This window comes from Haliotis cracherodii, unplaced genomic scaffold, assembly GCF_022045235.1.
Source record: "Haliotis cracherodii isolate W230 unplaced genomic scaffold, xgHalCrac1.p SCAF_14, whole genome shotgun sequence".
NCBI lineage: Eukaryota > Metazoa > Mollusca > Gastropoda > Lepetellida > Haliotidae > Haliotis > Haliotis cracherodii.
The window spans coordinates 37,850,684-37,873,717 of NW_027266269.1; the positions used below are offsets into that span (position 1 = coordinate 37,850,684).

The 23,034-nt window shown below is 40.0% G+C and overlaps 1 protein-coding gene across 1 annotated transcript in view; it reads right to left on the minus strand.

Annotated features, from left to right (window-relative positions):
- Window positions 1-22,656, minus strand: part of LOC139460811 (uncharacterized) — a 65,246-nt gene extending 42,590 nt beyond the window's left edge. Inside the window, exons 1-10 of the mRNA XM_071242285.1 lie at window positions 22,386-22,656; window positions 16,535-16,958; window positions 15,161-15,316; window positions 14,221-14,338; window positions 7,432-7,552; window positions 5,694-5,848; window positions 4,386-4,499; window positions 3,677-3,811; window positions 1,754-1,819; window positions 135-200 (exon numbers count right to left, since the gene is read on the minus strand). Coding sequence (XP_071098386.1) covers window positions 135-200; window positions 1,754-1,819; window positions 3,677-3,811; window positions 4,386-4,499; window positions 5,694-5,848; window positions 7,432-7,552; window positions 14,221-14,338; window positions 15,161-15,316; window positions 16,535-16,958; window positions 22,386-22,656 — 1,626 coding nt within the window. The remainder of the gene's footprint in view (window positions 1-134; window positions 201-1,753; window positions 1,820-3,676; window positions 3,812-4,385; window positions 4,500-5,693; window positions 5,849-7,431; window positions 7,553-14,220; window positions 14,339-15,160; window positions 15,317-16,534; window positions 16,959-22,385) is intronic.
- Between the last annotated feature and the right edge of the window lie 378 nt (window positions 22,657-23,034).

A 23,034-nucleotide genomic window follows, 5' to 3' on the forward strand; every position in this document is an offset into this window, starting at 1 on the left:
ACGACTCTCGAACATAATCGAGGCGATCTGGCATTGGAAACTATGATAGGTTTCTGGCGTGCATCTCTACACAGCGAATGGCGGCGCCCTCGACGATATTGCCACACATGTCTCCTTTAGATAAATGAACTCACCGCTTCAAGGGCCGCCCACAGGTCGTCGTGGTTAGCGTTGCTATAGGCCCGGGATCGCAGGTATCTCTGTAGAACATGCAATCACATTAACATTCACATCACTGTCTTCAAGGTATCTCTGTAGAACATGCAGTCACATTAACATTCACATCACTGTCTTCACGGTAGCTCGAACACAAATTCAAAGCGCTGCTTGAACTCAAAACGGTTTGACATTATCTGGCTATTTTAGACACACAGTTTCTTCTACAAATTAATCATAATATAAATTGGTACAACACTGGTGTTTTGTACCCATAAAGAAACTACATATTTGGTCACGTGTTAGTTAAGATCTCTCGGCCTGTGGGTATCGCTCGATGACTTCCTCTTAAGGGGGATTATGGTTCACCTGGTACCCACTAGTACTCCCTCACACAACCCTGATCTTAGCAGACCTGCACTCTGAGCGATGATGTGAGGATAGCCAAATAGGTTCTTAGATCTGATCACCAACTTTCAACTTACGTCCAGCCCAAACACATTACTCAATATAAAAAAGGAATTTGATCTGTTATGTTTATCAAACGATTTTCGTAGGATATTCAAGGATATGGAGCTGTTTGGGAGCTTGATACTGATTCGTTGTACTGGTTCCTTGGAGTTGAGTGGGGACTCTGATACTGATTCGTTGTACAGGGATATGGAGTTGAGTGGGTAGTCTGATAATGATTCGTTGTATAGGGATATGGAGTTGAGTGGGGAGTCTGATACTGATTCGTTGTACTGGTTCCTTGGAGTTGAGTAGGGAGTCTGATACTGATTCGTTGTACAGGGATATGGAGTTGAGTGGGGAGTCTGATACTGATTCGTTGTACAGGGATATGGAGTTGAGTTGGGAGTCTGATACTGATTCGTTGTACAGGGATATGGAGTTGAGTGGGTAGTCTGATACTGATTCGTTGTACAGGGATATGGAGTTGAGTGGGTAGTCTGATAATGATTCGTTGTACAGGGATATGGAGTTGAGTTGGGAGTCTGATACTGATTCGTTGTACAGGGATATGGAGTTGAGTTGGGAGTCTGATACTGATTCGTTGTACAGGGATATGGAGTTGAGTGGGGAGTCTGATACTGATTCGTTGTACAGGGATATGGAGTTGAGTGGGGAGTCTGATACTGATTCGTTGTACAGGGATATGGAGCTGAGCGGGGAGTCTGATACTGATTCGTTGTACAGGAATATGGAGTTGAGTGGGTAGTCTGATAATGATTCGTTGTACAGGGATATGTAGTTGAGTGGGGAGTCTGATACTGATTCGTTGTACAGGGATATGGAGTTGAGTGGGGAGTCTGATACTGATTCGTTGTACAGGGATATGGAGTTGAGTGGGAAGTCTGATACTGATTCGTTGTACTGGTTCCTTGGAGTTAAGTGGGTAGTCTGATAATGATTCGTTGTACAGGAATATGGAGTTGAGTGGGCAACTGATACTGATTCGTTGTACTGGTTCCTTGGAGTTGAGTGTGTAGTCTGATAATGATTCGTTGTACAGGGATATGGAGTTGAGTGGGGGATTATATAGTGAATCCCTGAGCTGAGAGCCCATCCTTGCGTTATCACGTATTGACACACATACGGTGAGTCCTCGCTGGAAGGTTCCATCACCCAGGAAAAACTTCAACATCCGCAGCACAGATCCTCCCTGAATCACACAAACATGACATGGGAATATGTCTCGCATCAACAATGCTTCAATCAGAATTTAGAATATTTTGTAATGTCGCGCCAAGCTAAAGTCTTTGAAAGCCTAATGGTGCCACTTTGGTAGCATATAAATTTATAATTATTTTCAAATCGAAATTTCTCGTTATTTGAGTTGTTTATTATTTTCTCGAAATTTGTAGTTTTCTGTTGTTATTTTGATCATATTTTCGTTATTTCAATTTTTTTCGTTACTTCGATTGTTTTCTGATAATCTCGATTATTTTCTCGTTGTTTCACATTTATTACAAAAACTTAAACGATTTTTTTATCTCGTTATTTAAATTATTTTCTCGAAATTACGTTTTTTCTCTCGTTACTTGGATTATTTTCTCGTTGTTTCAAGGTTTTTTAAATAACTCGACATTTCTTTTTTTCACGTTATTTCAATTATTTGTCTTGAGAACTTAATCGAAGTTACGAGAAAAAAATCGTAATTTCGAGAAAATAATTGAAATAAACTTGAAATGACGAGATAACGAGAAAATAATCGAAGTGACGAGGAATTTCGATTACAAAAAAAGACTGGTACTAAAATGCCACTTTTCGGCTTACGTAGAAGTCAGCTCTGGAAGCCATGACTCATACAGTGGTGTTTATCATTCGCCAAATACAATGTAGTGAGAGGTGAGGTAAAACTGGGTTTAACGTTGCGTCCAAGACTATTGCACTTATATAGCGACGTGCATGTACGTGTGTGTTGGGCTGATTGTACTAGTCTGGATTAATGCCCATTTTATAGTGCCAGCCCACTAAGATACCATGCCGCAGTTTAACATGCAAAACCCACTCAGACACAGATTACTGACTCCGAGCCGACCACTCCTTGTCTGAGCACCTTAAGAAAATGCAGCGCAGACTGGGTAACAAGTACCATATTGTAACGTCTTCCTGTAGACAAGGCCGGGGATCGAACACAGGACCTCCTGCTCTCCGGGCGGATGCTAGACCAGTAGGAGGTCCAACTATCCTCACACAACAGTCAGTGACGTCATATGATAATATATGGGATAAGGGTCTGATAACGCACTGTCAGCACTATTACAGCTATAGTCAGTCAAGAATCCAGCGTGGCCCAGTGTTTGATGTCAAGTTAAGACCGATAGTAGGGCGAACTGTAAGTTTGTCTATTTGTTTCTTGTTGTTTGTACACAGTGGTTAACGCTATTTCAACTGCATCCTTGCGGCCTGTAATTGTATGGGATTGAACAACGATCGCACATAGTATATTTCACTGCGTCCTGTACTTGTCTGGAATTGAACAACTATCGCACAGAGTATATATTCCCAGCAGCCTGTACTTGTCTGGAATTGAACAACTATCGCACAGAGTATATATTCCCAGCAGCCTGTACTTGTCTGGAATTGAACAACTATCGCACAGAGTATATATTCCCAGCAGCCTGTACTTGTCTGGAATTGAACAACTATCGCACAGAGTATATATTCCCAGCACCCTGTACTTGTCTGGAATTGAACAACTATCGCACAGAGTATATATTCCCAGCACCCTGTACTTGTCTGGAATTGAACAACTATCGCACAGAGTATATTTCTCTGCGGACTGTAATTGTCCGGGATTGAACAAGGATTGCACAGGGTATATTTCTCTGCGGACTGTAATTGTCTGGGATTGATATCATGAACAACAATCGCACATCGTATATATCTTTGCGGCCTGTAATTTTCTGAGATTGTACAACGATTGCACATTTTTATTTCATTTTTTTATTAATTGTTGTAAATTAAGTTCAACTAAGAACTTTATTTGGAAACGCAGCAAATGAAACCCGCTTACCTTGTTGTAGGAAATGTCATCGAAAATCTGTTCAACCTCATCGGGTTTCTTCACATCAACGTAAACCGGATGTGACGTCACTATTCCATCAGTTTCAAACACGGGGATGATTTCTTCAGCAACAAACTGGTTATACTGAAACAACGAGGTACGTAAATCCAAAAAAATATATCATTTAATTCTAAAAGTAAAAAAAACCCACCATACATTTTACACTGATGAAAAACATAATGAGACCACAACAAGTTACTTATGTACTTGTGCGTCTCTGTATGTCAAGTGATGACATCAGGAATATAGATAGTCTGTAATATCGGACATCTGATGTCGAAGGAATAAAAAAGATCATATATGTTACGATGGAATGCAGGCAGCTTGTCAAATGCTGAATTCAAAGGCAGTCAAAGGAACAGTCATTCCAAGAGCTGCTTAATCCTAAATCCAGACTTACGTTTTCGCAAAATGTTTGGCAAACGGGACTGTCTACATAAAATATCAACAAGTAGCTGTTTCATTGGTGTCCCGTGTACCATTGTGACGTATTGAGATCACGTGTTATGTTAGGTCTCCCAACCTTTGGGTGCCGCGCATTGGCTTCCTTTAACGTTGTCTCCATCATTAGTTCAGTTGTTATTATTGACTAATGGTTTAAGACAAGGTGTAACATTACGTATATTGAACCTGCTCTGTGTAAGTGAACCTGTCTCACCATATCCCAGTCGGGCTCGATGTGGTCTGCGCCAAAATATTCAAAAAATGTCGCGAAGCCTTCATTGAGCCACAGGTCGTCCCACCACTTCATGGTAACCAGGTCGCCAAACCACTGCAACAGGAAGAATCAGATTATCCTCCATTATCCAGTGTATTAACTTCCCATTCTAATGGGATGAACACCCTGGACCCATAAGTCATCAAAGGAAGTGACGTCACCAACTCCTCATTCTAAAGGGATGAATACCCTGGACCCATCAGTCTTCACAGGAAGTGACGTCACCCACTCCTCATTCTAAAGGGATGAACACCCTGGACCCATCAGTCTTCACAGGAAGTGACGTCACCAACTCCCCATGCAAATGGGATGAATACCCTGGACCAAATAGTCATCACAGGAAATGACGTCACCCACTCCTCATGCTAATGGGATGAACACCCTGGTCCCATCAATCATCACAGGAAGTGACGTCACCAACTCCCCATGCTAATGGGATGAATACCCTGGACCCAATAGTCTTCACAGGAAATGACGTCACCAACTCCTCATTCTAAGGGGATGAATACCCTGCACCCATCAGTCATCACCGGAAGTGACGTCACCAACACATTTGTATTACTAACTTGGCACAGAATCTCTCTTGCTCATAAGCATGCAATTAACAACCATCCAAAATGGCTAGACTGGACGCGAGTTCGGAATAAATATACAATTATAAAAAATATATTTGTTGATTTGTTTGTTGTTTAAAGCCACACTGTTTTTGCAATATTTCTGCTTGATGACGGCGGTCTGTACATGATCGAGTCTTGAGCAGACAAACCAGTGATGACATGCAATCGTTCAAGTCAGAGAGTCTGACCACTCGATCGATCTAAAGCTAAGGTGACGTAGACATTAGCGTGAATAATTGATAAGTAAACTGAATTGGAGGAAAAACTGAATTGATGCATCTTCTTTGGAGTAATCCTGCACAGAACATTCCGTCGCATAAGACGACTGGACCACCAATGCACCACTTCTGAAACGGAGACGTTATAACTATTAACCGTGAAGATCCGGGGTAGAATAGGTCTTCAGCCACCAATGCTTGCCGTTAAGGCAACTATGCTTATTGTAAGAGGTGACTAACTGGATCTGGTTGTCCGGCTCTAAGACTTGGACATCGTATCCAAATTGCGTGGATCGATGCTCAATCACTGGATTGTCTGGTCCAAACTCTATTATTTAAAGACCGCCGTCATATTGCTGGAATATTGCTGAGTGCGGTGTTAAACAAACAAACAGACAAACAAACAAACAAACTTGATGAGCCAGTTCGTGTGTGATGTCGACGAGCACGGACTGTTTAGCAGAGGAGCTTGTGACGCCGTCAGTGTAGAACAGGCGGATGGCCCTGTATGTGATACAGCCCCAGTTCTCCATGGCACCGGGACCGAAATCAGGAATCGCAACCATGTCTGCAAAACATGTCAGATTGGTCAGGTGTGAGGTTTGTTTTGGGGGATGTCACGCCCTACAGTATTTTCGTTATATCAAAGCGTGTCACCCTGTGGGAGGGAAGTTGTCATAGTCGTTTAATCTTCACTTTTGGTGAAACCCATGAACATAGAAAGTTGCTGACAAACCAAGAAACAGAATCAGGACGAGTCTGTGATCTCTCCCACTCACTCACTCACTCACTCACTCACTCACTCACTCACTCACTCACTCACTCACTCACTCAACCACCCACCCACCATCCCTGTGGGTGTGGGAAGCATATATGGAAGTTGAGTGTTGTGTAGGGCTACCTGGTGGGTGTGGGAAGCATATATGGAAGTTGAGTGTTGTGTCGGGCTACCTGGTGGGTGTGGGAAGCATATATGGAAGTTGAGTGTTGTGTAGGGCTACCTGGTGGGTGTGGGAAGCATATATGGAAGTTGAGTATTGTGTAGGGCTACCTGGTGGGTGGGGGAAGCATGTTTGGAAGTTGAGTGTTGTGTAGGGCTACCTGGTGGTTGTGGGAAGCATATATGGAAGTTGAGTATTGTGTAGGGCTACCTGGTGGGTGTGGGAAGCATATATTGAAGTTGAGTGTTGTGTAGGGCTACCTGGTGGGTGTGGGAAGCATATTTGGAAGTTGTGTGTTGTGTAGGGCTACCTGGTGGGTGTGGGAAGCATATATGGAAGTTGAGTGTTGTGTAGGGCTACCTTGTGGGTGTGGGAAGCATATTTGGAAGTTGTGTGTTGTGTAGGGCTACTTGGTGGGTGTGGGAAGCATATATTGAAGTTGAGTGTTGTGTAGGGCTACCTTGTGGGTGTGGGAAGCATATTTGGAAGTTGTGTGTTGTGTAGGGCTACCTGGTGGGTGGGGGAAGCATATATTGAAGTTGAGTGTTGTGTAGGGCTACCTGGTGGGTGTGGGAAGCATATACGGAAGTTGATTGTTGTGTAGGGCTACCTGGTGGGTGTGAGAAGCATATATGGAAGTTGAGTATTGTGTAGGGCTACCTGGTGGGTGGGGGAAGCATATATTGAAGTTGAGTGTTGTGTAGGGCTACCTGGCGGGTGTGGGAAGCATATACGGAAGTTGATTGTTGTGTAGGGCTACCTGGTGGGTGTGAGAAGCATATATGGAAGTTGAGTATTGTGTAGGGCTACCTGGTGGGTGGGGGAAGCATATTTGGAAGTTGAGTGTTGTGTAGGGCTACCTGGTGGGTGGGGGAAGCATATATTGAAGTTGAGTGTTGTGTAGGGCTACCTGGTGGGTGTGGGAAGCATATTTGGAAGTTGAGTGTTGTGTAGGGCTACCTGGTGGGTGGGGGAAGCATGTTTGGAAGTTGAGTGTTGTGAAGGGCTACCTGGTGGGTGTGGGAAGCATGTTTGGAAGTTGAGTATTGTGTAGGGCTACCTTGTGGGTGTGGGAAGCATGTTTGGAAGTTGAGTGTTGTGTAGGGCTACCTTGTGGGTGTGGGAAGCATATTTGGAAGTTGAGTATTGTGTAGGGCTACCTGGTGGGTGTGGGAAGCATGTTTGGAAGTTGAGTGTTGTGTAGGGCTACCTTGCTTTGGGAGTGGGAAGGATATATTGAAGTATTCTTCATAGAAGGAGATGGTCCGGGTTCCAACACTCATGGCATACTGGAGGGCGTTCATGGATTCATTCTGGGCCCAGATACGGTACTTGAATACAAGAAACATAACAATCGTTTGACATGTGTGAAAAATGATTTCGAAAGACGTCCAATGTGCCTGAATGAAAAAAACTTTGAAACAGAAATGATTGATACACAGATGGTGATGATAGAAATGCCCATTATTGTCTTAGGTAAGTATTTGTTTGTTTTACTCGAGTCTGGGCCACCAGACAAACAAGTGAGTGATGTAATGAGCAACGTCCCACGACGCCGGGATACAATGGCATGCAATCAACCGATCCTGACCAACCAATGAAACGACAGACAACGCTGTGACCAATTCTAAGCCGGTAGTTGGCGGCTTTGTGGCTAACTTAAAGAAATACAACGCCTGGTAAACCAGTCACAGCTATTTAAACCTATATGCCAACATTGCGATAGGCACCAGCACATCAAAGATTGATTTGCTACAGTGAAATCAAATATGAAACGTCATGGCGGTGATGACATGGTGTTGTTTCGGCCGACATCGCCCTCATCGTGCCAAAATCTCCGCCATTATGTGTAGTTTGTCACACTATAATTGTATCGCATGTTGAATGTGAGAACGAATTGTCATAAGTATCACCTTCCAATAATTATATTTACTATAGGAGTTTTAACATCATCCAGATTAATTGAGGACGAGTATCACCTTTTACTAGTATGCCCGCATTATGATGAACTAAGAAAAGTATATTTACCCAAATATTTTCATGTAAACCATTGTACATTTAAGTTTAAACTATTACTGACCACAAGCAACATTGAAACCATAAGAAATCTTTCTATGTACATATAACATGCTTTTATACAAAGAAAATCAAGTTTGGAAATGATATGATTGTACCAATTGCTCCTGTAATCATGATTGTACTATAGGCCTGTGGCCTCCTCAGTACGTTGAATAAAAAATTGAAATTGAACATCTTCCAGAAACGTGTTTGAATTAAAAAAACAACAGAAGCAGGTTTCCTATTGCTCTATTCCTGACTTCCCCAAAACATGAATCCTTTAGACAGTCACTTAATGTGTGAGTCACAGAAAATCCTATGTCTTTAATTACCACTTCAATCTAAGTAACCTATCTTCGGGTTCAATAAAACATGTATAAAACATATTCTTTTAGCTATCTTAATCAAACAGTTGCAAGCTTTTAAGATGCTTATATCATAACATCACACGTCGAAATAAAAACCTGAAGCAGAAAAAATGTGCTTATACGTCCCTTAATACACACAGTTTTAATGCAGTACAACACTGAGACAGATCAGTTAATTAATGTTACCTGGATACTATATTTGTTCAATCTGTTAATTAATGTTACCTAGATGGTATATTCGTTAAATCAGTTAATTAATGTTACCTGGATAGTATATTCGTTCAATCAGTTAATTAATGTTACCTGGATAGAACATTCGTTCAATCAGTTAATTAATGTTACCTAGATACGATATTCGTTCAATCAGTTAATTCATGTTACCTAGATAGCACATTCGTTCAATCAGTTAATTAATGTTACCCGGATAGCACATTCGTTCAATCAGTTAATTAATGTTACCTAGATAGCACATTCGTTCAATCAGTTAATTAATGTTACCTAGATGGTATATTCGTTCAATCAGTTAATTAATGTTACCTAGATAGCACATTCGTTCAATCAGTTAATTAATGTTACCTAGATACGATATTCGTTCAATCAGTTAATTCATGTTACCTAGATAGCACATTCGTTCAATCAGTTAATTAATGTTACCTGGATAGTACATTCGTTCAATCAGTTAATTAATGTTACCTAGATGGTATATTCGTTCAATCAGTTAATTAATGTTACCTGGATAGTATATTCGTTCAATCAGTTAATTAATGTTACCTAGATACGATATTCGTTCAATCAGTTAATTAATGTTACCTAGATAGCACATTCGTTCAATCAGTTAATTAATGTTACCTAGATGGTACATTCGTTCAATCAGTTAATTAATGATACCCAGATAGCACATTCGTTCAATCAGTTAATTAATGCTGCCTAGATAGCACATTCGTTCAATCAGTTAATTAATGTTACCTAGATGGTATATTCGTTCAATCAGTTAATCAATGTTACCTCGATAGCACATTCGTTCAATCAGTTAATTAATGTTACCTAGATAGCACATTCGTTCAATCAGTTAATTAATGTTACCCGGATAGCACATTCGTTCAATCAGTTAATTAATGTTACCTAGATGGTATATTCATTCAATCAGTTAATCAATGTTACCTCGATAGCACATTCGTTCAATCAGTTAATTAATGTTACCTAGATAGCACATTCGTTCAATCAGTTAATTAATGTTACCTAGATGTTATATTCGTTCAATCAGTTCATTTATGTTACCTAGATAGCACATTCGTTCAATCAGTTAATTAATGTTACCTCGATAGCACATTCGTTCAATCAGTTAATTAATGTTACCTAGATAGCACATTCGTTCAATCAGTTAATTAATGTTACCTAGATGGTATATTCGTTCAATCAGTTGATTAATGTTACCTGGATAGCACATTCGTTCAATCAGGTAATTAATATTACCTAGATGGTATATTCGTTCAATCAGTTAATTAATGTTACCTAGACAGCACATTCGTTCAATCAGTTAACTAATGTTACCTAGATGGTATATTCGTTCAATCAGTTCATTTATGTTACCTGGATAGTACATTCGTTCAATCAGTTAATTAATGTTACCTAGATACTACATTCGTTCAATCAGTTCATTTATGTTACCTAGATGGTATATTCGTTCAATCAGTTCATTTATGTTACCTGGATAGCACATTCGTTCAATCAGTTCATTTATGTTATCTGGATAGTATATTCGTTCAATCAGTTCATTTATGTTATCTGGATAGCACATTCGTTCAATCAGTTCATTTATGTTATCTGGATAGTATATTCGTTCAATCAGTTCATTTATGTTATCTGGATAGCACATTCGTTCAATCAGTTCATTTATGTTATCTGGATAGTATATTCGTTCAACCAGTTCATTTATGTTATCTGGATAGCACATTCGTTCAATCAGTTCATTTATGTTATCTGGATAGTATATTCGTTCAATCAGTTCATTTATGTTATCTGGATAGCACATTCGTTCAATCAGTTCATTTATGTTATCTGGATAGCACATTCGTTCAATCAGTTAATTAATGTTATCTGGATAGAACATTCGTTCAATCAGTTAATTAATGTTACCTGGATAGCACATTCGTTCAATCAGTTAATTAATGTTACCTAGATAACACATTTGTTCAATCAGTTAATTAATGTTACCTAGATAGCACATTCGTTCAATCAGTTAATTAATGTTACCTAGATAGCACATTCGTTCAATCAGTTAATTCATGTTACCTAGATAGCACATTCGTTCAATCAGTTAATTAATGCTGCCTAGATAGCACATTCGTTCAATCAGTTAATTAATGTTACCTAGATAGCACATTCGTTCAATCAGTTAATTAATGTTACCTAGATAGCACATTCGTTCAATCAGTTAATTAATGTTACCTAGATAGCACATTCGTTCAATCAGTTAATTAATGCTGCCTAGATAGCACATTCGTTCAATCAGTTAATTAATGTTACCTAGATAGCACATTCGTTCAATCAGTTAATTAATGTTACCTAGATAGCACATTCGTTCAATCAGTTAATTAATGTTACCTAGATAGCACATTCGTTCAATCAGTTAATTAATGCTGCCTAGATAGCACATTCGTTCAATCAGTTAATTAATGTTACCTAGATAGCACATTCGTTCAATCAGCTAATTAATGTTACCTAGATAGCACATTCGTTCAATCAGTTAATTAATGCTGCCTAGATAGCACATTCGTTCAATCAGTTAATTAATGTTACCTAGATAGCACATTCGTTCAATCAGTTAATTAATGTTACCTAGATAGCACATTCGTTCAATCAGTTAATTAATGTTAACTAGATAGCACATTCGTTCAATCAGTTAATTAATGTTAACTAGATAGCACATTCGTTCAATCAGTTAATTAATGTTACCTAGATAGCACATTCGTTCAATCAGTTAATTAATGTTACCTAGATAGCACATTCGTTCAATCAGTTAATTAATGTTACCTGGATAGCACATTCGTTCAATCAGTTAATTAATGTTACCTAGATAGCACATTCGTTCAATCAGTTAATCAATGTTACCTAGATAGTACATTCGTTCATTCAGTTAATTAATGTTACCTAGATAGCACATTCGTTCAATCAGTTAATTAATGTTACCTAGATAGCACATTCGTTCAATCAGTTAATTAATGTTACCTAGATAGCACATTCGTTCAATCAGTTAATTAATGTTACCTAGATAGTACATTCGTTCAATCAGTTAATTAATGTTACCTAGATAGTACATTCGTTCAATCAGTTAATTAATGTTACCTAGATAGTACATTCGTTCAATCAGTTAATCAATGTTACCTAGATAGCACATTCGTTCAATCAGTTAATCAATGTTACCTAGATAGTATATTCGTTCAATCAGTTCATTTATGTTACCTAGATAGTACATTCGTTCAATCAGTTAATTCATGTTACCTAGATAGTACATTCGTTCAATCAGTTAATCAATGTTACCTAGATAGCACATTCGTTCAATCAGTTAATCAATTTTACCTAGATAGTACATTTGTTCAATCAGTTAATCAATGTTACCTAGATAGTACATTCGTTCAATCAGTTAATTAATGTTACCTAGATAGTACATTCGTTCAATCAGTTAATTAATGTTACCTAGATAGCACATTCGTTCAATCAGTTAATCAATGTTACCTAGATAGTACATTCGTTCAATCAGTTAATTAATGTTACCTAGGTAGCACATTCGTTCAATCAGTTAATTAATGTTACCTAGATAGTACATTCGTTCAATCAGTTAATTTATGTTACCTGGATAGTACATTCGTTCATTCAGTTCATTTATGTTACCTGGATAGTACATTCGTTCATTCAAATAATCAATGTTACCTAGATACTACATTCGTTCATTCAGTTCATTTATGTTACCTGGATAGTACATTCGTTCATTCAGTTAATCAATGGTACCTAGATACTACATTCGTTCATTCAGTTAATCAATGGTACCTAGATACTACATTCGTTCATTCAGTTAATTTATGTTACCTAGATACTACATTCGTTCATTCAGTTAATCAATGTTACCTAGATACTACATTCGTTCATTCAGTTAATCAATGTTACCTAGATACTACATTCGTTCATTCAGTTAATCAATGTTACCTAGATACTACATTCGTTCATTCAGTTAATCAATGTTACCTAGATACTACATTCGTTCATTCAGTTAATCAATGTTACCTAGATACTACATTTGTTCATTCAGTTAATCAATGTTACCTAGATACTACATTCGTTCATTCAGTTAATCAATGTTACCTAGATACTACATTCGTTCATTCAGTTAATCAATGTTACCTAGATACTACATTCGTTCATTCAGTTAATCAATGTTACCTAGATACTACATTCGTTCATTCAGTTAATCAATGTTACCTAGATACTACATTCGTTCATTCAGTTAATCAATGTTACCTAGATACTACATTCGTTCATTCAGTTAATCAATGTTACCTAGATACTACATTCGTTCATTCAGTTAATCAATGTTACCTAGATACTACATTCGTTCATTCAGTTAATCAATGTTACCTGGATAGTACATTCATTCATTCAGTTAATCAATGTTACCTAGATACTACATTCGTTCATTCAGTTAATCAATGTTACCTGGATACTACATTCGTTCATTCAGTTAATCAATGTTACCTAGATACTACATTCGTTCATTCAGTTAATCAATGTTACCTAGATACTACATTCGTTCATTCAGTTAATCAATGTTACCTAGATACTACATTCGTTCATTCAGTTAATCAATGTTACCTAGATACTACATTCGTTCATTCAGTTAATCAATGTTACCTAGATACTACATTCGTTCATTCAGTTAATCAATGTTACCTGGATGGTACATTCGTTCATTCAGTTAATCAATGTTACCTGGATGGTACATTCGTTCATTCAGTTAATCAATGTTACCTGGATAGTACATTCGTTCATTCAGTTAATCAATGTTACCTGGATGGTACATTCGTTCATTCAGTTAATCAATGTTACCTAGATACTACATTCGTTCATTCAGTTAATCAATGTTACCTAGATACTACATTTGTTCATTCAGTTAATCAATGTTACCTGGATGGTACATTCGTTCATTCAGTTAATCAATGTTACCTAGATACTACATTCGTTCATTCAGTTAATCAATGTTACCTGGATAGTACATTCGTTCATTCAGTTAATCAATGTTACCTGGATGGTACATTCGTTCATTCAGTTAATCAATGTTACCTGGATAGTACATTCGTTCATTCAGTTAATCAATGTTACCTGGATGGTACATTCGTTCATTCATGTATACCATGCACATGCCTTTGATGCTTGCCATAAGACGTCAGACTAACTTCAACACTTCAAGTATCACGCGCTATACACGTGACCCCCCCCCCGAGCCCCCTCGTTCCGATGTTGTTGGGTCCCGCTCTGCGCTAGATGCACTCGATGTGTCAAAACGTCTTGACAAAGTTCACCTCCAGCCCTCTCCTGGTCGTGTTGGACAGATACTGGAAGTCGGATACGATGAAGGCCACGAGATACGTGGACATGATAGGAGTTGTTGGGTAGATGTCGGCAACGAAACCAGGTTCCCTTGACAAACAAAACAAATGGCACTGGAAAATCGGTCAACTTTACTTGTACAGGCTAAATGCATTAACACATTCATTTGACAAGCAGCATGTGTCACTATAAGCATTATATAACACTGCGTGTGTTTCAGGTGCGTGTATTAGTTTTCTCACATACTGTTTTGAGGCTGTGAGTGAGTGAGGGAATTGAGTTTAACGCCGCTTTTAACAGTATTGCAGTTATATCACTGTATGTCAGTATGCGAGAGAGAAGGTGGCAGATATTTACCACTTTTGTGAAACCCACGAGCACGGGAATAGTGCTGACAAACTTTCAAACATAATCGGGACGAAACAGGATTCGAAACCACATTCATAGGTTTCTGGTGTGCCTAAGTGGCGCAACTCTGTTGAGTGACTTTGACGATTGGGCAACCCCTGTCCTTGAGGCTGTGAGGGATTGCGGCTGCCATTCGGGAGATTGCAACTAAAATTATGTATTGATATTCACAGTGAATTGATGTTCTTCAGCCGTGAGGCTGCTCGATCCGGGAAGATCCGGGTAGACAATAGGTCTTCGGCAACCCATGCTTGCAACAAGAGGTGAATATGCTTGTCGTAAAAGGCGACTAACAGGATCGGGTGGTCGGGCTCGCTGACTTGGTTGATGCATGTCGTTGTATCCCAATTGCACAGATCGAGGCTCATGATGTCAATTACAGGGTTGTCTCGCCAAGCTCGATTATTTACACACCGCCGTCATATAGCTGGAATATTGCTGAGTGCGGTGTTACACAACAGACAAACAAACAAACAAACGTGGACGCAAACGTCGGCTGCTCACCTATTCTCTGTCCTCTGTAACTTCATGTTGGAGATTGTGGAGAGATCCTGCCTCCGTACTAAGGTGATGTTGAAGTGAGCTTTAAGTTCAGGTTCATCGAAACACGGGAAGGCTTTGCGGGCGTCTGTAGATTCGAACTGGGTGGTGGCCAGGTACCTACGACATACAACCTGCGTACAATGGGTGGGTTTGGTTCTCGACACTCCAAACAACAGTTACATTCACGGCTGTAACGAAAACCATAGTGATTCACGGCAAACAGCGAATGTGGCATTCCGGGTCATGGTCATTGGATCTTGCAATGCCAAAGGGACGCAACTCTCCACATCGACTGGGCCACTGTGCCCATAGAATATTTACACGTTTGTAGCGTTTGAAAGAGCTGAGATAAAACCTAACAAGATCATCCTTCAAAGATCTAGTAAAGTTCATCCTCATATCGTTGCCCTTGTTGGTTTTGTAAAGGACACAACATACACATTTCAGTACATTAAAGTCACAATACATATGACATGGTACATGTGAAAGTCTTAGATTCGTATTGACTATGAATAAGAACATTCAATAAGAAGCTAAATCTGTGGTGTAGCAACGAGATAGAATTTGACAAATTTGTTATTATTACATGTTGAACAGGCTGAACACTGGTTTGTTATACAATAATCCCTCAACCATCTGGATCCTCTGTGTATTCAGCAGAGCATTTCATGAATGGTACTTGATCATAAGATCTTTAAGAGCCGAAGTCATTGAGATCAATGTATCGTTATTTGAAGTTAAAAAAACTAATATTACATTTACTTTCGTAAATGTTCTTCCTAGAGAAGCGTTGGTGTTTATCCAATGATGGATTTCAGTCTGGTTTAAGTTGACAAAACACTTGTGCAAAATCACAAGGTTCATCACTACAGAAAAGACATAATGAAGAATCACCATATCCCGTAATCTGTTCATATAATGATATTTCATGGGCTTTTTTACCACTCAAAGTCCGAATAGACTTCCTTAATAATCTCCTCCCATTTAAACTCATATTTTGTTTGAACTTAGAATCTAACAGAATATTGTAAAATGCTTTGATTTGAAGCTGGAAACTATTAAAAGGTAAGATATGGATTAGTATAATAAACGACCGACAGTGTCCAGTATTCCATGATAGTATTCTCAACAAATAGAATGCCAAATCATCAGAATCAACTTCAGTCATTTTTTTTATTAAAAACGTCAAGCGAAATAAACTTTCTTCTTTTATCGAGAAAGTCATCTGTTGTTTGTATATTTACCACTGAGGACCAATTCTAACCCGGACCTCACCAGGGCGTTACTTACTCTACAAATAACGTTTAAATTAGAGAACAATAAGCAGGTACTTACACCGTTGTGTCTCCACGTTTGTAGGAGCTGAGATAAAACCCCACAAGATCATCCTTCAAAGGTCCAGTGAAGCTCATCTTCACGTAATAGACCCTGTTCTTGACCATGTTTTTGTTCAAATGTATTTTCAGAAGCTGATTGCCTGAATCAAGATCATGTGACACATATTTCACATCGTCCGAATTATCGTCCGCCCCAAACTCAACTGACCCGGAAGTGATGTCAAGTTTGTTAGCATGTAGAATGACGTCATTCGATGGTTGCAGACACTCAATAGTTATCTTCACATGACCGTTAAAGGTGAAGGCCGACGGGTCCCCTTCGTACATATTTGGTCTCATTTCAAGATCATAAAATATCGGCTTGACAGTTTTAGGAAGGAATATAACATCTTCCTTTGGTTTTGCAGCTTTGCATATCCCACCTGAAACATTAAAACAATGATTATATGAGTTCCAATTAATATTTCTAGATTTTCTGGACAATAAGAACACGTTTTCCTTATAATAGACTGGCGTCCTTAGATATGTAATGTAAGCTTATCTGGGCTTGCCGAAGACTATAGCATGGAGCAAGGCTAACGTACGTACATCTCGTATAAGGACCCACCATTATTCAGGGTTATGTGGGGGGCACGGGTGGCCCAGTCGTCTAAGGCGCCGCGATTCGCTGCGCAGAGTTGCGTCCCCTGGGCACGCCAGAAACCTATGATTATTGGTTCGAATCCCGGTTCGCCCCGATTATGTTTCTAGGTTTGTCAGCATACCCGTGCTCGTGGGTTTCACCGAAGTGGTAAACGTCTGAGGCTTGCATCACTGGAAAACTGTTAAAAGCGGCGTTAAACCCAACTCACGCACTCACTCACTCCCAAATCCATTATGATACAATACATGACCTCATTAGGAAATAGCTATATGGAAGCCAGATTCATATTACTTGATGCTGGAGTCCTTCTAATCAAATTGCAATTTTGCGCTAGAAATGGAAAGATAAAAAGTTAGTTATACAGTTTGACATGATGACTCCACTTCCGAAATGAAGCAGGTTTTGGCATTTGAGTCACGGGTATTTGTCATAAAAGATTGGCGTCATACTACACTGGGTAATCGAGGCTGATCTTTACCTGATCGAGATAACGTGTCAAGACGCTGTTCCCAAACTAGATGGACCATTGGTGAGCTTGTGAGTGAATTTGGTTTGTTTTGACAGTTTTTCAATTATAAAACAGGGTAAGAAAAGCATCAAATGATGAAGGGTGTTTTTTCATCACTTGATGAAGTCCATGGATGAAGGTACTGAGTTGAAGAAATCCTGGTCCTGGTACGTCCAAGGGACGCAACTCCGAACAACAATTATGGCACCTTAGACAACTTGGCTGACCGTGTCCGCAGCATAAGGTGATCATGGAAGCATGGTCAAGGTCAAGGCAGCCTGCTACACTCACAGGGTATCAGGGTGCAACCCGGCCTCGCTCTAATCTAGGATACCCGTGAAGATCCGGGGTAGAATAGGTCTTCAGCAACCCATTCTTGCCGTAAAAGGCGACAATGCTTATCGTAAGAGGCGACTAACGGGATCGGGTGGTCAGACTCGCTGACTTGGTTGATGCATGTCATCGTGTTCCATTGGCGTGGATCGATGTTCTTCATTTCAATCAATGGTTTGTCAGGTCGAGACGCGAGTTTTACAGTCCGCCGTCATATAGCTAGAATATTGCCGAGTGCGTCGTTTAACAACAAACAAACAAGTCTAATCAAGCATACATATATATTAGCGGAACAGCGTGAGTGCACACAATTGCACAATAACATGTCGGTGTTGCCATGCAGCGCGTATTTATCTCGGCTGTCCTTTACATGCTGTACATGCAGACGGTGCGGTGAGCTGGGACTAAGGTGCAAGCTTAAACAACATCCAGTCTGGTGTGTTCGGTTGCTACTTGAAATTACCTGCGTGAACGTATGTACGGTGCGGGAGTAATACTGTGATTAAAGTGTAAAGCGTAATTTGGCGATACACGCGTTCGGTTCCATATTAAATTCAGCTAAGATAAATCTACAGGTAACCTTGATCTTCATTGAAAACACAGTATGTTTAGCTCCATTCTACCATGACTAAATAAAACGCGAACTCATTCGTGTCAGCAAATATATTGAGTAATGCGTCATGGTTGAGTCCAGTGTTTTGAGTGGGTTGTCAGTTTGACTTTTACGGAATCACCGACAGGAGCCCCTAAACAAAATATGGCGCTCTCTATGCTTAAGCAGAAAATTAAGAAAGCCTCTCAAAGGTGTCGTTCTCCATCGTGCGTGATTATTACGACGTCCTATCGCTAATTATGACACAAAAGATATGACGTCACATTCGTATATATACTTAACCGCAAAAGAAACGTCACCCAAAGTAACATGAAAAATTGTCATTTAAATATCTGGGTAATTTTTGTCAAAGTTTCTAAAATTTAACATTACCTTGACCGGAAAAATGCAATATGGTGATAAAAAAAAGCAGATGACAATAAAACCGATCACCCAAAGGCATCACGGCAACGGCCATGGTAACCCGATGCACGAGTTCCATGCAAACTGAAATACATATGCGTTCCCCCATTTCTTGCCCTGTAAAAATCCACCCAGATCGGATAACATTCATTCGTTATTGAATTGCTACCACAAGCCAAGATTGACAAGAAATCAGAGACACAACGCTCTTGGACGATTGCAAGCTGGAGAAACCGCCCGGCAAATAGCCAATGCATTTTAAATCCACGTAAGGACCATATACAGGACCCAGCAACGGTAACAGACCACCAACACTACAGACGACAGACCACGTCGTGGAAGACCAAGGGTCACCAACCGACATCAGGATCGTCATACTGTGAGACAGCATCTCCACGATCGCTTTGTTACTGCTTTGAAACTGCTCGACAGACCATGTGGACACACCAGCAACACATAAATTCGGACACCGTGCGTCGACGATTGACGAGCAGAAGCCTCAACTGTCACAGGCCACACCGAGGACCAACGTTATCGCTGGGACCGTCTTCAGTGGCCAACACAGCACCGCACCAGCATTGGCGTACCAGCAGTGGAGAAGAGTCCTTTCCTCAGACGAGAGCCGTTACTGTATCTCAGCAGCAGATGGCAGAGAGAGAGTCTGGCGACGCCGTGTGGAACGTTATTCGGATGCTTGTGTGGTGGGAGGTGGAATTGATCTTGCACAGAGGGTCGGCCCTGTGGTCTAGAACATCGGTCCAGGTAGAGGCAATGGTGTCACAGCAGCTCGGTACATTGATCAAGTCTTGAGACCACACGCCATACCTCATTTGGCACGTCGCCACAACCACGAGTTTCAGCATGATAACGCCCGTGCCCACACTGCGAGAGCAACAAGAGACTTCCTCCAGCTGAATGGCATCAGTACCATGTAGTCACCTGCCCTCAGTCACGATATAAATCCCATTGAGCACCTGTGGGACGAGATTAATGGACGGGTGAATGACGTCCGACCAAGGCCGACAACTGCAGCTGAACTGCGTCAGGCGTTCCTCAGAGTGTGGGCTCAAGTGCCTTTGGCCTTCATCAACCGCCTCATCCATTCCATGTATCGACGTTGCACGGCAGTCATCAATGCACATGGCGGACACACGAGATACTGACTTGTGCTGCCATTTTCACAGAGACAAATGTTGTGTTTCACTTTAAGAACATTTAACACTTTAGTTTCAACCTTGATGATCAGTTTTGCCAAGTTTCATATTTTTAATATGTCTCAAAGTATGTTTACAGTGTTTGGAAAAATAATGTTTCTCATATATCTTCTCCATGGTGACGTTTATGTTGCGGTTCAGTATAGAAAAGCGTCAAATAGCAAGTTTTCTATTGTCCACAAAACTTTAAATACATTTCTCTTTCTACCGTATTCTGTGCACGAAATATACTGTCAAACATTCATTGTATGTTGTAGTAACGGAAACTTTGCATTTTGTAACATATATTTGAACATATAAATACGCCTCAAAATTAGAAATAGGGGGCTCTTATTAGAATATTATTTTGGTGGAAAAAAGAGTTGAAAGATAAATTTCGTGGTTTATGCTGACAGCCTGAAATGTTTACATACGACAGATATATTTTTTTCAGAATTTAATTGCCCATAATTAAGGGTGCATATAACCACGAGCGCGTATTTTACGCGAATAAATAAGTCTTGTGTACATTGATCGATCGGAAGGGGTGCTAATTGGGATTGTCACAAGCCAAAATATGAGCAGTTATCGCCGTGGACGTTATTGGAGCGGGGCGCTTATTACTTCAAATACGGTATATAAATGGATGTCTGAAAATATGGATGACCAAAATTTGTTTTTCCAATATTTGTGATGAATTAATCAAATGGAATGTTGTTAAGAAATGAAATAAATTCGTATTTTGAAGTTTAAAGGATGTCAATTTTACTGTGACGCACATTTGAGACAATATACGTTACCCGTCATGTTGGCATGCCATGACCCAATAGCGGATATATTCTTAACACTTACGCAAAACAAAGTAGTTCCAGTTCCGTTAATATAAATATTAAAAAACACGACTCATTGTTAATCAAAGAGTTATTAATTCAACATCAGAAATGACTTTCATTTTCACCCAACCTCCACCTCAAAGAAGTTACCAAATATGTACAATATATTTTGATGTATGACACCGCAGCCGGTGATCAACTTTCTCAAAATCGTGTGTCCTTTGACATCAGTATGCGGGATTGTATGTGGGGACTTTTGTTCATTCAAGGATCGTACATACATAAATGTGCCATGTAAGTAGTCTGAAACGTTCTGTCAATCTGCATATTGTTATTTGTTTTTATGTGTTTCATTTTAACCAAGAGAATTAGTCAGAAATGACGGTAAAAGTTTTCGTTGTGCATGATTTTGTGTCAATCATGCCGTCACACAGGACGGAAACTTTGACAATTTTTGTCGATTTTACCAAATCATTGAATGTCTCTATTTTCTAATTTCCTAATTATTGATACGACACTCTTCCAAGCATATTCTAAAAACATAGAGCTATCGAATCTCTCAAAATAGGAGAAAATGCTACACAGTGTTATGTCTGAATTTGGAATTGTTCACATTTCAAACGAACACGTGATGTAATAGGGGTCGATTATACTCTGTAAACGTCACATTTTGAAGTTTGTTGAAAAAAGAACGGGTCATGTGATCAGCAAAAAAACCAAATCAAACCATTGGAAATCCCTTAAACTTCAAAATGAGAGTTTATTATTATTTACCAGTTTCCAAAGTTCTGAATTCTCAGAGTTTGACATGTAATTTCTTTTTTCGTTGAAATTTCATGCAAAGCGGAAAAGATAAAAGCGGGATTTAGACATTACAAATAAACCATAATACTTGATGGAATGATGGCTAAATGTTTACGCATCATGTATGTGCGATCAGTTCCTAAGCAGTTATTGTTTACTAGTTCAATCCGAATCCACACACCTTCGAGGGATTCCACGTTGACTTGGATGGCTGTGTGTCAGCATTCTCCAACAGCGTGGAGCGTTGCTTAAGAATCAATCACTGGATGATCCGGACTCACATAGGCCACTAGTTAGAGTGAGTGAGCGAGTATGGTTTTACGCCGCTCTTAGCAATATTCCAGCAATATCACGGCGGGGGACACCAGAAATTGGCTGCACACATTGTACGCATGTCGAGAATCGAACCCGGGTCTTCGGTGCGACGAGCGAACGCTTGAACTACTAGGCTATCCGACCACCCCCTCATGCAGAGTGTGGCGTTAAAGATACAAACAAACAGGCACATCAAAATACTCACATATTTCTGACATGGGGTCTCTGGCTAGAGCCTTGCATCCTTCCACAGCAGCATCCCTATGGAGCCCGGACTCCCCCGGGGTTGCAGTCCCAATGGCGGGGGAACACACACACGTGACCTCCTTGCCTTTCTCCACGAAATGCACGATCAGTCCTACCCCAACAGCCACAGCTATAGCCAGAAACGCCAACACTCCCCCAGTGATGGGGGAAACACGGAGACCAGGCTTCTGGTCCTCCTTTTCCGGGAGCTCATAACTATTGGAAGCCATGATCAGAGAGGAACACAACCACCACCACTGAGCTGCTGTTAGGGCCTGTTACAGTGAGATCTCACTAGCACTTTGTACAGATCTCGTAGCGGGTTTGCACTATCCGCTGAAGCCTGTCTTAATACATAGGTGTGATCACCCTTCACCAAGTCTCTGTAAACATATTGTCAAGCCTGCTTATTTATATGGTTGAGCTAGTAACCCCAGGAGATAAAACTCGCACGGATCCTCTGATCTGTCAGCGGCCTTGGCTTCTGTACCTGGCTGTTTGGAAATGTTCATGTGTGTAAGATGACTGGGTATCTATGAGATGTAGTTGAGCTGTGTAATCAACATACTCTGCCTCACGGGGAATGCTGGGACCCTCGAACATTGCCA